The 18,118-nt window shown below is 39.7% G+C and overlaps 1 protein-coding gene across 5 annotated transcripts; it reads right to left on the bottom strand.

The window, feature by feature from the left end:
• Nucleotides 1–31: 31 nt before the first annotated feature.
• LOC118359597 (zinc finger protein 280C-like) lies at nucleotides 32–12,511 on the bottom strand. 5 transcript variants are annotated; one of them, XM_035738128.2, is made up of 21 exons: nucleotides 12,410–12,511; nucleotides 12,147–12,294; nucleotides 11,409–11,584; nucleotides 10,970–11,184; nucleotides 10,521–10,620; nucleotides 10,089–10,298; nucleotides 9,879–9,944; nucleotides 9,663–9,772; nucleotides 8,053–8,252; nucleotides 6,569–6,726; nucleotides 6,296–6,396; nucleotides 5,956–6,102; nucleotides 5,299–5,433; nucleotides 4,888–5,126; nucleotides 4,063–4,203; nucleotides 3,242–3,304; nucleotides 2,926–3,044; nucleotides 2,788–2,821; nucleotides 2,046–2,088; nucleotides 1,911–1,957; nucleotides 32–1,785 (listed from the first exon to the last, which is right to left on the bottom strand). In XM_035738128.2, exons 3-21 carry the CDS (start codon nucleotides 11,575–11,577, stop codon nucleotides 1,068–1,070), a joined length of 3,015 nt encoding a protein of 1,004 aa, XP_035594021.1. In that variant the 5' UTR covers nucleotides 11,578–11,584; nucleotides 12,147–12,294; nucleotides 12,410–12,511; the 3' UTR covers nucleotides 32–1,067. The 5 variants fall into 5 exon arrangements, with proteins under 5 accessions (XP_035594021.1, XP_035594030.1, XP_035594011.1 ...); XM_035738137.2 differs by adding an exon at nucleotides 11,715–11,853 and having other exon boundaries at nucleotides 12,147–12,480; XM_035738118.2 differs by having other exon boundaries at nucleotides 12,147–12,480.
• Nucleotides 12,512–18,118: the final 5,607 nt, after the last annotated feature.

Here is an 18,118-nt window from a genome sequence, read left to right as displayed (position 1 = left end):
ACCATAATGAACATGGACAGCCCGTTCTTAATCAAGTCTCAATAGCAGATTTCATACTGTATTACCAAAGTTTATTTACATGTTAGCACGACTGCAATGGAAACACTGAGGGGATTAGATTACCTGGCCCAGTTGTCTCCAGTGGGAGGAGTTTGCACTGGATGTGATTGCATTCTTTTTTGAGCCAGGTGCCCCACTCTGGCTGATGGCAAAATCATCTGACGTAGGTTAAGTACGTGGAGTATTGAATAAGATACTGGTTTCAAGTGAAAAAGTGATTGCTTTTGATCAAAACACCATCTACCTTTACAATAAAAAAAATGCTTCAATTTTCAAACAAGTTATGGCAAAGTGTTTCTGGACGATGCACCATGCTGCCCTGTTGACATGATCAAACGACGCAGACTACTGTTCGATTTAAAATGATTAGAATGAATTACCCAAGAGAGTGTAAAGAAGATTTTCAGTTCCCCCCACTGCTTTTGCCTGTTCATGCGACGGGCCATAGACCGGTGCGCCGCAGTTCCTTTGACTCAAACTCCCTCAATGATTCAAGTCCATTGGACTGCTCTCAAACTAAAGACATACAGATGATCAAAGGGAAAGTGATGGATTATAGTATATTAAAAATACACAAAAGCACCTATGAAATGTCAATGGAAGTAGAGGAGGTATCCAAAATAAACAAAAAGGCCTATTTCTACCAGTGGAAGGATAGTTAAGATATTTCAAGGATTTTTCACACGAGTACAGGTTCAGATAAAGGAAAGCATAAACATTCAGAAATGGTATTTTTCGACACTACAGAAAGTCAAATTATTCAGTGTACCATTTTCACTTTCATTGAAAGCTTACAACCAAATTGTAAGTTTGACAGACAGAAGTCAAATCTTGCACTGATGTTAGAAAAAAATGATACATGTTTTTCCAAATGCCAAATCTAATAAACACAACACGTCTCAGCTCATCTCCATCTGGTCAAGGACAGTCAAGTATAAGAAAATGGGAAGAGAAATACATTTCAATGATATGCAGTATTCTTAAAAATGCATCCGGTCCACTTCTCACTACTCAGAGGACACCGATCCCTTCAGTGTTTTAGGACTGGAGGGAATGTCTTTGTCGTCTGCCCTCTGATGAAGGACGTCAGCTGGACTTTGAGAGGACGAGATGTCCTTTGCTTCCACGATATCTTTCACCTCTTGGTCTACAACCTTAAAGAGGATGGTCTCCAGGGAAGCGCTGACCTTACTGTCGTCAAAGCTCACAGATTCCGGTTTGCTTAATGACTCATGCAAACGCACCGTCTCCCCATCTAACTCACAGGCCACAGAACTAGTGGGGGACCTGGTCGCTGTCTGCAAAGCCCGCTCCTCCCTCTGCTCCCCCTCAACTGAGCTTTCCATGTGTGTTTCACTTTCCACGAGGCCTGACTGCAAAGACTGCTCTTCTCTCCACTTCCCTTCAACTGAGTTTCCTATGGTTGTTCCTCTATCCATGGGCCCTGACTGCAAAGACGGGTCTTCCTCAACTGAACTTTCCATGGGTGTTTCTAGCTCTGTAGCCTGTGTGACTACCTGGCTCTGATCCACTGTAGAGATATGTGGAAGCCCTTGCACTTCTGCCTCTCCTAGCTGGTTAACTGCTGCATCATCGTTGTCTAGTAGAATTACAGCACCTCTTCCTGACTCTTGGGTCTGAACATGCATTACCTCTGGCCCATCCCTTCTTTCAGCAGCTGGGGTGATACACAAGACATTGGAGGTCTCCACCAATCTGGTAACGCTGTGAAAGAGAAGGGGGGGGAGAGAGAGAGAGAAGAGAAACGTACCAAATCAATCTAATCAACTCCATCGAAGATATAAATATTTTTCCTAGGTTCTATTTTGTGTGGACCACCCTTTAATTACCTGTGGAATTGGTCAAAAGCACCACTCACTGTGGCAGTTTCAGCATTCTATGTAAAAATAAAAAGAGGTGCTGGGTTGAGGAAACAGTTCAAAATCAAACATATCTGTTTCTCAGGTACAATCCAGCTATAGTACCTGGATATCAGGGAACATCAGAGCAGAGATCCCTTGCTTATTTCTGAAACAGAACAAAAGAGAATCACGACAAATCCATTAAACGTAGAGCACTTTTAATAAAACTACTTTGGAGATAGCGTTAGAATATGGTAATGAAAACGTAAAATTAATTTTCAGAGCATAATTAAGACCGGCTTATCAGCACAGAATTAGTATCCAAATAGTTATTTAAAAAAAAAGTTATATTAATCATGAAGCAAAAGGACCAATGTCCTTGTCCAGACAAATTATTCTTCAAACAATTCAATTGTACATATTAAAATCTCAGGAGGAACAACATATTTATGAAATGATTACATTTGAACTTGATCTCGTGTATTGTTAGTGCGTTTGGCTTCTCAAGGGAATACAACAAATTAAGACGAGGATATTCATTTCAGCAGCTTCCCAATGACAAAATGACCTAACTTTAGGCACACATTAATTAAGCAATGTTCTCTGGTATTAATTAAGGCCAAAGTTCTTAAAAAAAAGAAAGAATCCACTTAATATGCATCCCAATTAGCTTAATGTAAAAAGTACCGGTACATGGTAAAGATTTCTCAAAATAATGGATGCATTCAAACTCATGGGTCAGGGAGTTGGAAGTCTCACAAGTACTTGATCAAATTCTGAGAATCTCATTACAACACTATGAGGGGTGTTACTTTTATTTTAGGATGTTCTCGTTATCTGCTGCATTGGGAGAGTAGCTACTCACCCTCTAATGCCGTCATCTACAGCACCACCTTCTCCTGCAAGACAAGAAAATCATGATATGCAGACAGGTTATTATTATTATATGAACAAAATGCGACGCCTAAGCATCTGGTTGTGAAGAATGTGATAAACCTTATACCTTTCTCTAGTATGACCTTACAGATGTGGTGTGGTCTGTCAATCAAATGCTTGCTCATGAGGTCAGTTCCATGCGCATCAGCCAGGAAGTCACAGTTCAGACAGACAAGGGTTAAATTCCTGCAAGACAGCAGGTAAAATGTGATTCATAATGAACCTAATGGAATAGAATAAACTAGCATGGTGCTTAATTTTGGTCATATTTGGTGAAAATGCAACACTACATAAAGAAGTCATTACCAAAAACTAAAGTGCAGAACAATGGCAACATTAAAGAATTGATTTGAGACCAGATTTGTTTAGTTAGGGACACGTACCTTAGGACAACTGGGATTTTCCTCATTTTCCGGAATCTCTCTTTTGAGATGGCACTATGGAACCTGACAAAAATATATTTGTATATATTTAATATGGATTAAAAAACATGAGCTGGCACACACGCAGAAAAAGTAGTTTGTGTGGAGGTGCTGACTAACGGCGAATAAACTATAAAAATTAATTTGCACACTCCATGTTTAAACTCCTAGCAATTTAATGGTTATTTACCAACATTTCGGCATCACTGTTCCTTCCTCAGGGTGACTCAAGACTTTATTTTTACAATATATATTTAATATGAACAATAAAACATCCTCCCTGAGCAGACTAGGTGGAAAAAATCTGTCGATGTGCTCGAGCAAGGCACTTAACCCTACTTGCTCCTCCTGTAAGTCGCTCTGGATAAGAGCATCTGCTAAATAACGTGTTACATCCACTTCAAATCAGTGTAGATGAAGGGGAGGAGACCGGTTTAAGAAGGATTTTTAAGCTTTGAGGCAATTGAGACAGATTGTGTGTGTGTACCCCATTCAGAGGGTGACTGGGCAAGAATATTTAAGTGCCTTTGAACAGTGTATGGTAGTAGGTGCCAGGCGAACCAATTTGTCAAGAACTGCACACCGCTGGGTTTTTCCATGCAGTTTCCCATGTGTATCAAGAATGGTTTTACCACCCAAAGAACATTCAGCCAACATGACAACTGTGGGAAGCATTGGAGTCAACATGGGCCAGCATCCCTGTGGAACGTTTGACACCTTGTAGGGGTGTTCCTAAAGTTTTGTACTCAGTGTATATATGCGTTATGAATCTGATGCTTTACCTTATCATATGGTTTCCAAAGGATGTTTTGCAACTCGTCCGATACTTGCATGCACCACAAATTGCAACCATGGGATAGTGACTATAGAAGTCATGAATCTCCGAGTAGCACTCAATGCAGGTATGCCGTCTTTCTCCAATACTAAAAAAGTAGAGAATTAATTAGGGCATCATTATTTCATTTATATCTGAAGTACTATTACCTTCAGTAAAACATTCTGTGATGCATTATTAAACATACAAGTTACTTGATTGGTGTAATATATTGATAACCAGGGCTCTGAAGTGCGACCATTTTGGTCACATATGCTCCTAAATATTTTGCTGTGCGACCTGACATTTTATTTTGGGAGCACTGTGCAACTATGAATACAATCTCCCAGATAATAATTGTTGTAATGATTAGGCTTCGCCGTACCGTTGTTTGAGTGAACTAGACATAAAAGCAAGCACATATTTATTACTGTCATGGTAACACCATCACTACAGCGAAAACACATTTTTTCTAGCACAAACTGGTAAAAAAAATACAACCCATATTACCTGCAGTGTTCTATTGTGAATTGGTTATACATTCATGAACCACTTCACAAGCTGTTCCAAAACCACTCGCAGGCATTTGTTTACCTGTTGTTCAGTCATGTAACCTCATTAGCTCCTAACTTGATGTTGAGAGCACCAGTGCTACCAATGAAACGTTTGAATTTAGAGCCCTGTTCATAACCAACCATGAAAAGAAACTGTCCCTGACCATAGTTGCTATAACAGAAACTATGTAGTTTGCACCATGAGAAAAAAAAACAAGTTGACTGAGTGATGTACCGACCTGAGACTCTGCAACACATGGTTGTTCTTCTGCTGCTTGAGGAGCTTTTTGCTCACTGCGCCCTTGCCTTTCCCCCCACTGCTGCCCTGTGTGGTAGATGTACTGCTCTGAGCTTTTACATTGGCTGCCTTCATGGCTCGCTTCATGCCTGAGACCTCTGGTATGACACTGACACTGGATTTGTCAGCAGCACGGGCGGAACTGGGAGATGGCCCTGTCAGAGAGGCCCGGATAGTCACCTGAAAAATGTATTAAAAGAACTGATCAAATTAAGATTATCTGAATTCATGTCGTAATTTAAACATTTGTAATAGAACTTGCTTTCAAATGAGGCTTTATTGCAGTTGCCATTGACTTTATATTGTAGATACTTGGTACATGTTTTCCTAGACTAAATAAGAAGAGTTTAACCTTGGTTCCAGGAGGAAGGCCCTCCAAAGCTTTGGGTTTTTGGAAAGTCTTATGGTGCTGAGTCTTGTGATCCACTCGCTCCTTGTAGGTGAGGAAATTCAGCCTGCATTTCCCGCAACGATTAATTCCTTTTTTCTGGTGAATTTACAAAACAAGTACAATAGAAAAGCACGAGTCAAGATAACAAGACTGCATATAGGTAGATAATAGGTTCAGCTATTTCTTTGTTCTATGGCTACATACAGTGATTTGTGGAGTTGATTTGGTTTGTTTTTTGCCAGAGAGCCCATTAGGCAGGAGAAAGGAAGCAGACATTGCTGTAAGACAGTTATGTATTACATCAAGGTGTTCAGCAGACAACCAAATCAATCCAACCTCAGAATGAAAGCCAATAGGGTAACTCACAAGAGTGTTCAATTTTTCTTTAAACCAGCCAGCTATAAAACTCTAACTCAGAGAGAAAAACTATTTGCTGCATTCACTGCTTTATTAAGAGGCTGAACCATCAGGAAACTGACATGAAATTACAATGTGTGACAGGTCAGTCAGAGCATGAGCCCCATCAATCAAAAATGACCCAATCAACATGTTTATTGATCATGGATTGTTGCACATATTTAACAATAGAAAAGTACCCAATATAACTAAGCCTCTTACCTGATGCTTCATATAGTGCTGCATGTAGACATGACCACTTTTAAGAACTTTAAGGCAGAAAGGACAAAGGAGATCCTTTGTGTTTTCATGCACCGTACGGAAGTGTGTGTCCACATCGGTAAAGAATGAAGACCGGTAGTTGCACACCTGGAAGGAGACAATTAAAGTATTCGTTTGAATAATAAAAGGTTCAGGAAGACTGCAAGTCAAATCCCTTCAAAGTATGAATTAAATGTTTCAATTCCTGATTGTAGTGCCAGGGCATCTCTACGATCAACTGTGAATAACTTTTCTTTGTGAACAAACTACTATAAAAACATGATTGATAAACAAAATGTACCTGGCAGACATAGGGCATCTCTCCAGGCTTGTGATTGTCCTTCATGTGTTCCAGGAGCACTTGCTCAGACTCAAAGGCTAATTCACATATCTTGCAATTGGCTACAAAACAAGAACAAATGACTAAAAATGGGCCCAACTCGCTAAGGACAGGTTGGATATATATAAAGTTATGTACAATGTATGATTGCTTGAGAAGGTATTCAATACGTTAAGGTGAAATGTACGGTTTCACTGAAGTTTCATGTTGGTTGCCATTGACTGGTATGCCTACTTGAAGATTCGACCATGCTGTGGGCACTCTCGACGTGGCACTGCAGCTGGAATGGGGTTGAGTACTGCCGGTAGCAGTGTTGGCAGGTAGTGTGGCTTTCCCAGCTCTCACTGTTCTGCTTCTCTAGCTCCAGATGGTGCTTCATGTGGTTCATGAACCTACAAGAGTCCCGCAAAGTGCAAGATATGCCAAAGAAACAAAGATGGGTGTGAGCTTTGCAATTTATCTTTAGTTTACATTGCAAAAAACTGAATGTTATTTTTAAACAAGCTATTTAAAAAAAGAGAACTACTATCCAGTCACCCAGAGCAAATTTCATAAAAAATGTTGTGAATATATTCTAAAAAAGCTCATTATCTTTTTAGTCAAACTTTTAAATAATTCAATATATGCATACATAAATAACTAACTACCCTACTTCAACCATTTGGAAAAAGAAAAACTTCATGTAATGAGCTAAATTACAGTGAAGCCGTATTCAACAACACTTCAACAGATCGTGGCCTGTGTGCAACACCAAACCTGCGCTTCGGATCCCCATGGTAAAAAAAAAAAAAGAAATTAGCAACCACTCCTTGCACCTCACTTCCTAAGCATGCATAATTGCCATTATAATACCGCCAATTACACACAGCTTTTTGTTAGGCTTAATTATGAGGTGTTCCACGGCTGCACCGAGCCGCATGACCTCTACATGTAACCGCTGCACTGACAAGGCAGGCAAGGCCCATTTTTCAGCCAGCACAGTCTGTTACCTCAGCTCCCCTAATAGGGATTTTTATGCAGACCAACTATGACCTCTGCTGCCAGACTGAGTACAGCACAAATGCGTCTGCCCATTAAAAGGAGCTTACAGAGGCTTTTCTTGCAACGTTCTGAAGCAAAGTTATTTAATCAAAGGAGCAGTTCTTACACCATCCAAACTAGCAGCCATTATTCATCTCTGGCCCCAAGTGGGAATATGAGTTGATATGTCATCCACCTGGGGGAGAAAACTGTGATGAGGGCTGAAACACATTGAATCTCCTCTCTTCACATTGAAGTTAATCACTCTCCATGGGCAGAGGGCTCATTTTAACATTTGTTCATGAACACTATTTCCATGCACCAAAACAGTACAGTAGACACTTGGGGTGGCGTATTGACGAAAGGCTGGTTGATGTATCCATCCATTACCAATAACATTTAGCCGTTCATATAAATGTAGAAGATATGTCCACCAATCTGCTTATTGGTGTAATTGTGTAATGTGTGTGCATTATGTAAACATGTGACATGCCAAATGTATTGTTTTCATTATACCACTGGACAAATAGGATATAAAAGTTATTTAGATTAGAAAATGACCTTGTTTATACAAAACACATTTTGTGCAGTAGACACGACACCCTTTCTCGACACAAATAATCGTATTATTCAGGAATACGGTGGCTTATTGAAAACAGAAGCAGAGCTGCATAGCAAGCAAAGTCTGCTGTAGTTACCTGACGTTGTTCTTGAGTACTTTCAAACAGCTCTGGCACTTATAGGTAAATGGGGTCTTCTGCTGCTGCGATTTTGGTTTGTCTCCCTCAAATCTACCATAGTAGAAGTCTGTGACAAGCATGATGCGCTTGCTTGCAAAAAGGTAAGTAGACTTCGGGGTTGAGGGGAAGACACACTCCAACAGGTGAGGACAACATTTCTGTAATTAAAGTAATTTAAATTAAAATAGGCTGACAAATTGCAATCTGCAGAGTTGATATTGTAGTTCTTAAAAAATGCCTTATATAAGGCTCTGGTTCATGCACTAATAGCAAGGCTCGACATTAACACATGTCCTCTTATTCGGGACAAGAACCATTTTTTTCACTTGTCCATTTGGACAACAAATCTATCACAAAAATCAAATAATTACTGCGATCAGAATTGTATGTGAGAAGCAAACACTGAAATAATTTTCAAATCTATTTTTCATGTACATAAATTGATATGCATATTGGCTACAGCCTCATGTCCAGATGGATACTGACATGAGGGAGGAGGCAGAAAATGTAGGAAAACTTTAATGAGAATTTTAATTACATTAAATACAGGATAATTAACATTAATGTCTGAAGGCTTGAATCTGTCGACATACTCTAGGCACTTCGTTCAGATCAAATGGTCAAGACCGGAGAGTGAAAGACAGTGCATGTTGCGCACTGCACATCACCCACCTTGAATCTGAGCGGAGGCGGCCAACATTTTGAAACTATTTCATAATAAACTTAATTGTTTAAAACCTGGATGTAGTCTAGCCTAGGCAAAATATGACCACAGAAATGTTGAAACCAGAATTTTTCATGTTCTATTAGCTTTCAAATCAATATTATTTTCCAACAGCCAAAGGCATAATACTAGTCGTGAGTAAACCATGCCAGTTTATACAGCTTTAGATCTCACTTCTTCATTTCTAACAGACATTTTAATCGCTGTCATATGAAACCGCTCACACATTGAAAAAGGTGTTCTCACTAATCGCATGTTGGAACATTTGTGTGCAACCATGTGTGCATATGGAAATATATATATATATATATTATATGTGCAGCAGTTGTATGATTTTTTTGTATGATTTTTGGACGTCATCCCAGAACCGTCCCAGGGTCTGTTTCGAACCGCATACATGTTTTATCGTCCCAGGGACGCCCTTTAATATATAAAAGCCATAAAAAGTATTTGGTTGTAATTGTAACGTTGCAATCTTTTATAGGCGACCAAGGGTGGCCAACTATCCTCAAGGTTAGCCTTAAAGGGGGCAGTGGTGTATTTTGAGACACGAATGAATATGCAAAGACACGAATAGGCAGAGTGTAGCCCAGCAAAATGTATATTTTTTTATGGTAAATTTGTATATATTTATATATATATATATATATATATATTTTTTTTTAAAGTAGTTCCTTGCATCATACAATGATGTCAAAATGGCGTTAAAAAAATCTGTCATCCTTGTCCGAAGTACAAGCAGCTAAAAAAGTTAATGTCAAGCCCTGAATAGTAACGTTATACAATATTTATGTAAAACAATTGTCACAGCTAAAGGCATGCATTTTAGAATGACTGAACTCACCACCATGTGATCTTTCATGACAACTTGTTGGTAGAAATCAAATTTACACTTTGGACATTTTTTACAAAAACGTGCCCCATTTTCTAATATCTCCTGGGCGTGGAAAGACCCTGCAAAAACAAAAATCTAAATTTCAGTTGTAAAAATAAAAAAAAAGTAAGTGCTAATGAATCTAGCTAATAAAAGAACATGCAACTGATGTAAGGAAACCCCTACCCATGTCCTGCTTTGCTTTTTTAGCTGTGCTGTTTTGGTCTTGAGGTAAACCTCGTTTGCCATAGTCTGTTTAAGGGGAGAGAAAAATGATTCATACTTATTATCACAAGTCACATGCAATCTTCAGATCATGAGGTCACACAGAGGGTCAGGAGTTTTGACCTGGCCAGGAATATCTCTGGGTCAAACAAGTTAGATATTTTGGCTCACCCCAGCTGTTGCCTTTGGCTTGAATAACTGGGGACACAATCTGGAGGTTGGTAGAATTTGAGCGGTTGGGCTGGGAAGACAATGCAGCGGGGCCCTGCACATTGGACAAGGTCACTACGTTGTTGTGGATCATGTGCACTTGAGGCCTGTGGATAACCCCAGGTGAAGGCTTCCCTGGAGTCACCTGCTGCAGAATGTGCTGCTGGCCTGCTGAAAAAAAACACATTACAAATATGAAACACAGCATAAAAGTAGTACGTGTGCACTGTGGCTGTATAGGGAATATATAAGTTTACTTGTAGGGCATAGATTCACGAAATTAATTTCCAATTATTAGTCTGCTCTGAAATACAAAAATGTGTGTTATGTTTTGGTTTGTTGCTTGCCTGCCTGCAATCAAATTAAGATGTAATGTTTCTATTTTTTTTTTACCTGGAACCACAGTGAAAGATGTCCCGGGGGGATACTGTTTCCCAAGGGAAGCAAGGAAAGCTGAGTTGGCCGGTAACTGTGGTGTGGTCATAATGTAACCCTAAGAAAAAAGGCAAACCGTTTTTATTAAAACATTGCACCAACACCATTAAAGCCAACTTACATCTCTATAACTAAACAGGTGTCCAGTCAAAGCTCTTCTGTCCCAGCACCACAATCATGGGAAAATCCGCATTTTCCTACTAGCACCGACTTTGCTGATAACTACTTTATTGAGGGAGCATGTACTTACTACAACTGATCTGTGGTTGTCTCACCTAGCTATCTCAAGATTAATGCAGTAATTGTAAGTTGCTCTGGATACGAGTCTCTGCTCAATGACTCAAATGTAATGTGCGGTTTTTTTGCAATGTATAGCAAAGTGAAATAAGGGATATAGCACAAAATACCTGATTGTTGATAATGATGGGTTGTGGTGGTACTGCTGTTAAGGGTTGAGGTGCATTGTTCAACCCTTTCCCTGGAATTATTATGTTCTGGGGAACTGGACCCTGTGTGAGATGAGCTTGGGGGGAGCTGTGTGTCATTGTCATCCTAGGGGCTCTTGGTCTTCCAACTCCACCACTTTGAACTGGGGTGGTCTTCACATTTCTTTGGTTGTTCACTTCAAGGACAGGTCAGATACATAAACAAGACTGGTTAATTTTCAAAGCAATACAATATATATTGATAATCACATTTACCAAATTTGTAGAGAAACTAAGGGAAAATCATCCAATGGAAAATCATCCAATGGAAGGACATTGTGTAAGCAAACTATCCAAACTAGAGAAAACAGACGTCGGAGACCTGACATTAACTGAGCCATACGAAGAGAAGAAAACATACTTGGTCTGGTGTTAATGGTGCCCTTTGAAGTACTAAGCTCCCCAACAAATATAGGTTCATCGTCGTCATCGTCATCATGTTTACCGTCGCCCAACAAATTAACTTCTGGTGTCTGTCTCTGCCATGGCTCCAGCTCCTCTTCCTCACATTCCATAAAAAGCTCGGACATTGTGATGCTGAAAATGGATGAGAGTTACGTTAATGTTAGCTAGGAAAAAAATGTTAACTAGCTAGTTAGTCAAACGAAGTTAGCTATGTTTTCTTCAGCTAGCTGCGAGCTAACGTTAGCTAACATGTTTTGCGTACCTGGCTAACTAACGTTAGTAGGAAAAGCTCGGAAACTGGATACGTTGATTCCTCATAGCCGTGCGCCCGCGCGACTAGTTAGTTAACGGACCTCTTGCTTATATCCCGTCGAAAAACCATAGCTAGCTACATCAACAAGCTGGAAATACAATGCAAAACACCACATAGTTAACTAGCGATACTCACGTTATCTACCAAAACGTCCAGTTGCCATCTATTTTAACTCACTACAGTAGCTAGCTAACTCTGCTAGCCAGCCATTATTAGCTAGTGTGGGCAACCAATCATGGCGTCTGGCGCGACAACACAACATAGATCTCTTTGTTCCAACTTAATTTTATCTGATGCAGTAGTACTACGATATGTTTAAATGCTATTCAACAATACCAACATTCGAGGTATACCAGTGGCCAAGTACAGAGTCGAACTTACCTTTTAATCTAACGTTTAACTGGGTGGTTTGTCCTTAGTACAAAATGAGAAATACCTTCTATGGAGCGCCTGTGAATATTGTGGTGGCTGATGGGAAATTTGGGGTTTGCTGAGAGGAAGGTTACCACTGCCTCAAAATGAGCTATATCTTTAAAATACATGAAAACAACAATTAGTTAGAGTTAACCGTTTGGTTTAATATCACACTTTAAGAAGATACATGATAGAAATAGGCAGGATTTATGACTTTGTGGAAGTGGTACCGAGTAACAAACAGGAAAAAGCGAAGCATTTGTGTTTACTCCGCCCAAAATCTTCTTCTATGGTATAATGGCGGTGCGCAAACAAACACCACCCAAAATCTGTCCACGTTTTAAGCAGATCAGCTTAATTCTTCTTCTTGAAATGTGTATTGGAGGATCACAACCAACTGAAAGGTGCATACACCGCCACCTACTGTACTGGAGTGTGAGGCCATCTATTTATCTTATCTAGCCATGTGTTTCCGCCTACTGACTAACCCTACACCCATTAAAACCTCACCACTATTCCACTACTTGTTTTTGGTCGGTTGTGAACTTGTCGGCAACTACCTAACAAAGCCCGTGAAAGCACTGGAGCACTTAGTCACAACGTTCCTATGCTGTCCCTTTGACAACATAGTCACCTACAACCTATATGTCCCCTGTCTGTCACAAATATTGAATGACATTCCATTTGCATTTACTCTACCTGTTGTCTACTGATTTTGTCCTTTTGTGGGTAGAAATGTAAGACAAAATATCCTCAGGATATTTATTAAGTATAAGTATTATTAAACAGGCTTCAAAACTTGTGTCTCGGTGTTAGCTATCACTGTTTTCTTTCTCGTCACCTGAAGCACGCGCACAAGACGGAAGAACGTGCACACAATGCATGCGTACTAACTGAAGTCTTACAGGTGTTAACATGTAGAATTGTGCGCATGTGCCAGGTAATTGAAATGTCAATGGCAGTACCAGCGTTTGGAAAGGTTTGTTTAATAATACTTTTCTGTGGATGTTCTCTCAAATTACAACACACAAAAGGACCAACTGCACAGACATTCAAAATTGTTTATATTTTACCAATAGGGCTATCTTCTGTATACCACCCCTACCAGGTCACAACACAACTAATTGGCTCAAACATATTAAGAAGGAAAGAAATTCCGCAAATCAACTTTTAACAAAGCACATCTGTTAATTGAAATGCATTCCAAGTGACTACCTCATGAAGCTGGTTGAGAGAATGCCAAGCGTGAGCAAAGATGCCATCCAGGCAAAAGGTGGCTACTTTGAAGAATCTCAAAATAAAATATATTTTGATTTGTTTAACACATTTTTGGTTACTACATGATTCCATATGTGTTATTTCATAGTTCTGATGTATTCAGTTTTATTCTACAATGTCCCCCTTTTGCTGCTATAATAACCTCCACTCTTCTGGGAAGGCTTTCCACTAGATGTTGGAACATTGCTGCGGGGACTTGCTTCCATTCAGCCACAAGAGCATTAGTGAGGAGGTTCACTGATGTTGGGTGATCAGGCTTAGCTCGCAGTTGTCATTCCAATTCATCCCAAAGGTGTTCGATGTGGTTGAGGTTAGGGCTCTGTGAAGGCCAATCAAGTTCTTCCACACACAATCTTGACAAACCATTTCTGTATGGACCTCGCTTTGTGCACAGGGGCATTGTCATGTTGAAACAGGAAAGGGCCTTCCCCAAACTGTTGCCACAAAGTTGGGAACACAGAATTGTTTAGAATGTCATTGTTTCCTGTAGCATTAAAATTTCCCTTCACTGCAACTAAGGGGCCTAACCTGAACCATGAAAAACAGCCTTAGATCATTATTCCTCCTCCACCAAACTTTATAGTTGTCACTATTCATTGGGGCAGACAGCGTTCTTCTGTCATCACAGGCATTTCTGTCTGTAATAAAGCCATTTTGTGGGGGAAAACGTGTTTTGATTGGCTGGGCCTTGCTCCCCAGTGGGGCCCACCCATGGCTGCGCCCCTGCCCAGTCTTGTGAAATCCATAAATTAGGGCCTAATGAATTTATTTAAATTGACTGATTTCCTTCTATGAACTGTAACTCGGAAAAATCTTTGAAATTGTGCACGTTGTGTTTCTATTTTTATATACACAGTGCCTTCAGAAAGTACTCATACCCCTAGACTTATAACACATTTTGTTGTGTTACAACCTATATTCAAAATATATATTTTCTCACCCATCTATACATAAAACCCCATAATGACAAAGTGATTTTTTAAAATAGAAATGCTAGCAAATGTATTGAAATGAAATACATAAATCGAATTTACATAAGTATTCGTACACCTGAGTCAATACTTTGTAGAAGCACCTTTGGCTGCATTTCAACTTTGCGTTATCTTGGGTGTCTGTATCATCTTTGCACATCTGGATTTGGGGATTTTCTCTCATTCTTCCTTGCAGATTTTGCAAGCTCTGTTAAGTTAGATGGGGAGCGGTGGTGAACAGCAATCTTCAAGTCTTCCACAGATTTTCAATGGGGTTCAAGTTTGGCTGGGCCACTCAAGGACTTTCACATTCTTTTGCTAAAGCCATTCCAGCGTTGCTTTGGCTGTATGCTTGGGGTCAATGTTCTGCTGGAACGTAAATCTTCGCCCCCAGTCTAAGGTTGTTAGCACTCTGAAGCAGGTTCCATCAAGGATTTGCCTGTATTTGGCTCCATTCATTGTTCTCTCTATCCTTACCAGTCTCCCAGTCCCTGCCAATGACGAGCATCCCCATAGTATGATCCTACCACCATGCTGCACGGTAGGGATGGTGTTAAGACGGGTGATGAGCTGTGCCTGTTTTTCTCCAAACAGTGCTTTGCATTCAGGCCAAATAGTTTAATACAGTCTTTCATGTGCCTTTTTGCAAACTCCAGGCATGCTGTCATGTGCCTTTTTCTCAGGAGTGTCTGTCAACTCTCCCATGAAGCCCAGACTGGTGAAGTGCTGTCGAGACCATTATCCTTCTGGAATGTTCTCCATTCTCAGCCAAGGAACTGTGTAGTTCTGTCAGAGTAGTCATTTGGTTCTTTGTCACCTCCCTGACCAAGGTCCTTCATGCTCAGTTGCTCAGTTTGGTTGGACAGCCAGCTCCAGGCAGAATTTGGGTAGTTCCACATTTTTTCAATTTCCCAATGAGAGGGACCACTGTGCTCTTGGAAACTTTAGCACTCTATAAATTGTTTTATACCCTTCCCCAGATATATGTCTCTTCACAATCCTATCTCTGAGATCTACAGACAGTTTCTTGGACTTCATGTATAGTTTCTGCTCTGACATGCACTTCTTCTTCTTCTATGATATAATGGCGGTCCACAAACAAACATTAAAGGTGAATGCCGCCCCACCTATAAGTATTGTCATTAGGCTTGCCGCCCACTAGTGTAGCACATCCTGGGGTAACCCAGCTGGGGCTCCAATCCAGGTTTCTCTGGTTCTGAGGCAAGCATGATTGGGTCCCATATTTATAATTTAATCAACATAAAACAATTGATACACTCCATGCAAGTTTGCATTGATGCACTGGTAAGTGAAAAATCTCAATGTCTGAATATGATCTATGACATGGTATGGATTAGCAACATCAACACTCTGACGTTATCCATTTCAGCCTGTTATAAACTTTGGGTTTCCTGTTATTTAAAAAAACTCTTCACACATATTGCCAGTTGCCATGTAGGACATCTAAATAGGTCTACAAACGTCATTAATCAGAGCTACATTCAATTATACATTTTACACATTGGTGATGAGTAACATAGTCGACTATGGTTAGTTTGTCCAACAGGTGGCAGTCTGGATTTCAGAAAAGTAATAAGTGGATATACAGTAGAGGCCCATTGAGTGGACAATGGACAGCATAAAACCAAGGCTAAAGCTTGACCTACAGTATTCTACTCAAGGTGGGCCACATCCAAACAAGCAGTGTTAGCCTTGTTTGGGGGTATTTTTAAACCTAGATGCATTGTCTTACCAAACCGCACATTTTTTTTATGCATTTTCCCAACTTGATTTCACTGTGATTATATAGATAAGATATATAACTATATAGATATACCTGGTGATGTAGGCCTATCAGACTGCAGCCAGACTGATACTACTATTCTACCAAGAGAAAATGTAATCTGAGAAAGACTCACAAAATGAACTAAATTGGATAAATGTGTTTAACTGTATAATACCAAAGCATTTGAATTCCTCTACGTATCTACATCCAGTATGCATATGCTACTGACGATCACTGGCTACAGAGATTTGATATTTTCAATATTCAGCAGTATTTTCTATTATCCATAAGTATCATGTCTCTTCTCTTGACTTTTCTTACTGGGGAAACAAAACATAATAGCCTGGATGGACCAGATTATTTGTTCTTCAATTTATCATTTTGATCGCACACCAAACTTTTGTTCATTAGAAGTGGGGTTCTCAAACTTTTTGTGGCCGAGGACCCTTTTTGTGATAGAAAATTCATCAGTGACCCCCCCCAGAACACAACTCAAATGAGAAAAAATAGCATACATGGAGTTACTATGACTTCAGCAGTGCATGCATGGCTGGATGAATCAAGTCTTGGGCTCTGGGAAGTAATATTTTAAAGCCCTGCCTCTTAGCATCAGAGAGAATATTAAGCAGTTTTCAAGCTAATTTCCTGCAATTCTACACATTTTGTCATGGGGCAGAGATATTGTTTGTTGTTGCATCTTCTAATATCCTGCAATTCTAACACATTGTTCTATGAGGCTGAGAGAAAATGTTGTCGTTTTAAAGCTTAAATTACAGGCCATTTATATTTAAAAAATGCAATAATTATTGAGTTGAAACATTTATAAATAGGTGAAGTACTGTGGATACCAATATTCCTGTGAGCCTCCTTGGCCCATGTGCCCAGGGTTAAGTACATAAATTGTTGATGAGTAATATTACATTTTATTGTATTACATACTACACTTATTACATGGATCCCTTGGCCAAAATTAGTTGAATCTGTTGTTGTTAGTAATATTTATGTTAAAAAACGTATATATATATATATATATATATATATATATATACGATTAGACGATTTATCTGGCCGCAGACCCTCTACAGTACATCGGGCCGCACTTTGAGAACCCCTGCATTAGAGTTTTGGCCCTGACCCAACTCTATTGTTTTCTGAGCCCATTCGACACCAATGGCTGAAGAAGCATGCAGCCGAATTGCTAGGATATTACCACTATTAACATTTTAGCAATTAATAATCCGATCAAGCTGTTTTTTAATAATTATATAAATTGTCGATACATGTAGTCTACAGTTTTTTCATAACACTTTCTTTCCCTTTTTCCTCTTGCCTTAGCGGAACAGGAAAAGTAGTCCCGATTTATTGTGCTGTTCATAAAAATAGTTTGCAGTTTGCTTGCTTTTTGAGTGAGCTCAAACCGTGATAGACATTACACTGCAGCACACTATGCTCTCGGTCTTTTAGACGGACTCAATTAATAAGGCTAACATACATAGGGACAAACAGGTTATAACTGTGATACTCTAACGTATTTTTAAAGAAACTAGGCCTACTCTGCGTCAACATTTCCCATTTAGTGTGGGACAGCATTTTGCTACATGTCCAATTAGTTGCAACCACCTTAAAGTGACCTCTCTCTTTCCCACTCTCTCGGTCCATATGCATTCATTGGCTACTCATTTATTCGTTGTCCCACTTCTGACACCAGTGTAGCGAATTCAGAGGTCTCACCAATACCTTTCCTTACACCAATGCGCTGATTGACACAATTTACAAAATCTGGCTTCGATCTCTTTGTACTAGTGTCACATAATGTTGCCTAATGATTGATTAAGACAGGCTAAATGTAATATGATGGGTCCTCTCAACTGCTGTCATCTCCTACCACTCCGCGTGGTGTCTGT

The sequence above is a fragment of the Oncorhynchus keta genome, chromosome 2 (assembly GCF_023373465.1).
Source record: "Oncorhynchus keta strain PuntledgeMale-10-30-2019 chromosome 2, Oket_V2, whole genome shotgun sequence".
Taxonomy (NCBI): Eukaryota; Metazoa; Chordata; class Actinopteri; order Salmoniformes; family Salmonidae; genus Oncorhynchus; species Oncorhynchus keta.
This window is presented reverse-complemented; position numbering and strand designations above follow the sequence as displayed.

What these genes read in the sequence shown, in the direction of transcription:
- LOC118359597 (XM_035738128.2), bottom strand. Translation starts at nt 11,577, where the DNA reads ATGTCCGAGCTTTTTATGGAATGTGAGGAAGAGGAGCTGGAGCCATGG. An exon ending in TCATGAAAGATCACATGGTG is followed by an intron (nt 8,253 to 9,662) that starts GTGAGTTCAGTC and finishes CTTTAATTACAG; the next exon opens with AAATGTTGTCCTCACCTGTT. An exon ending in GCCTTCCTCCTGGAACCAAG is followed by an intron (nt 5,127 to 5,298) that starts GTTAAACTCTTC and finishes TACATTTTTCAG; the next exon opens with GTGACTATCCGGGCCTCTCT.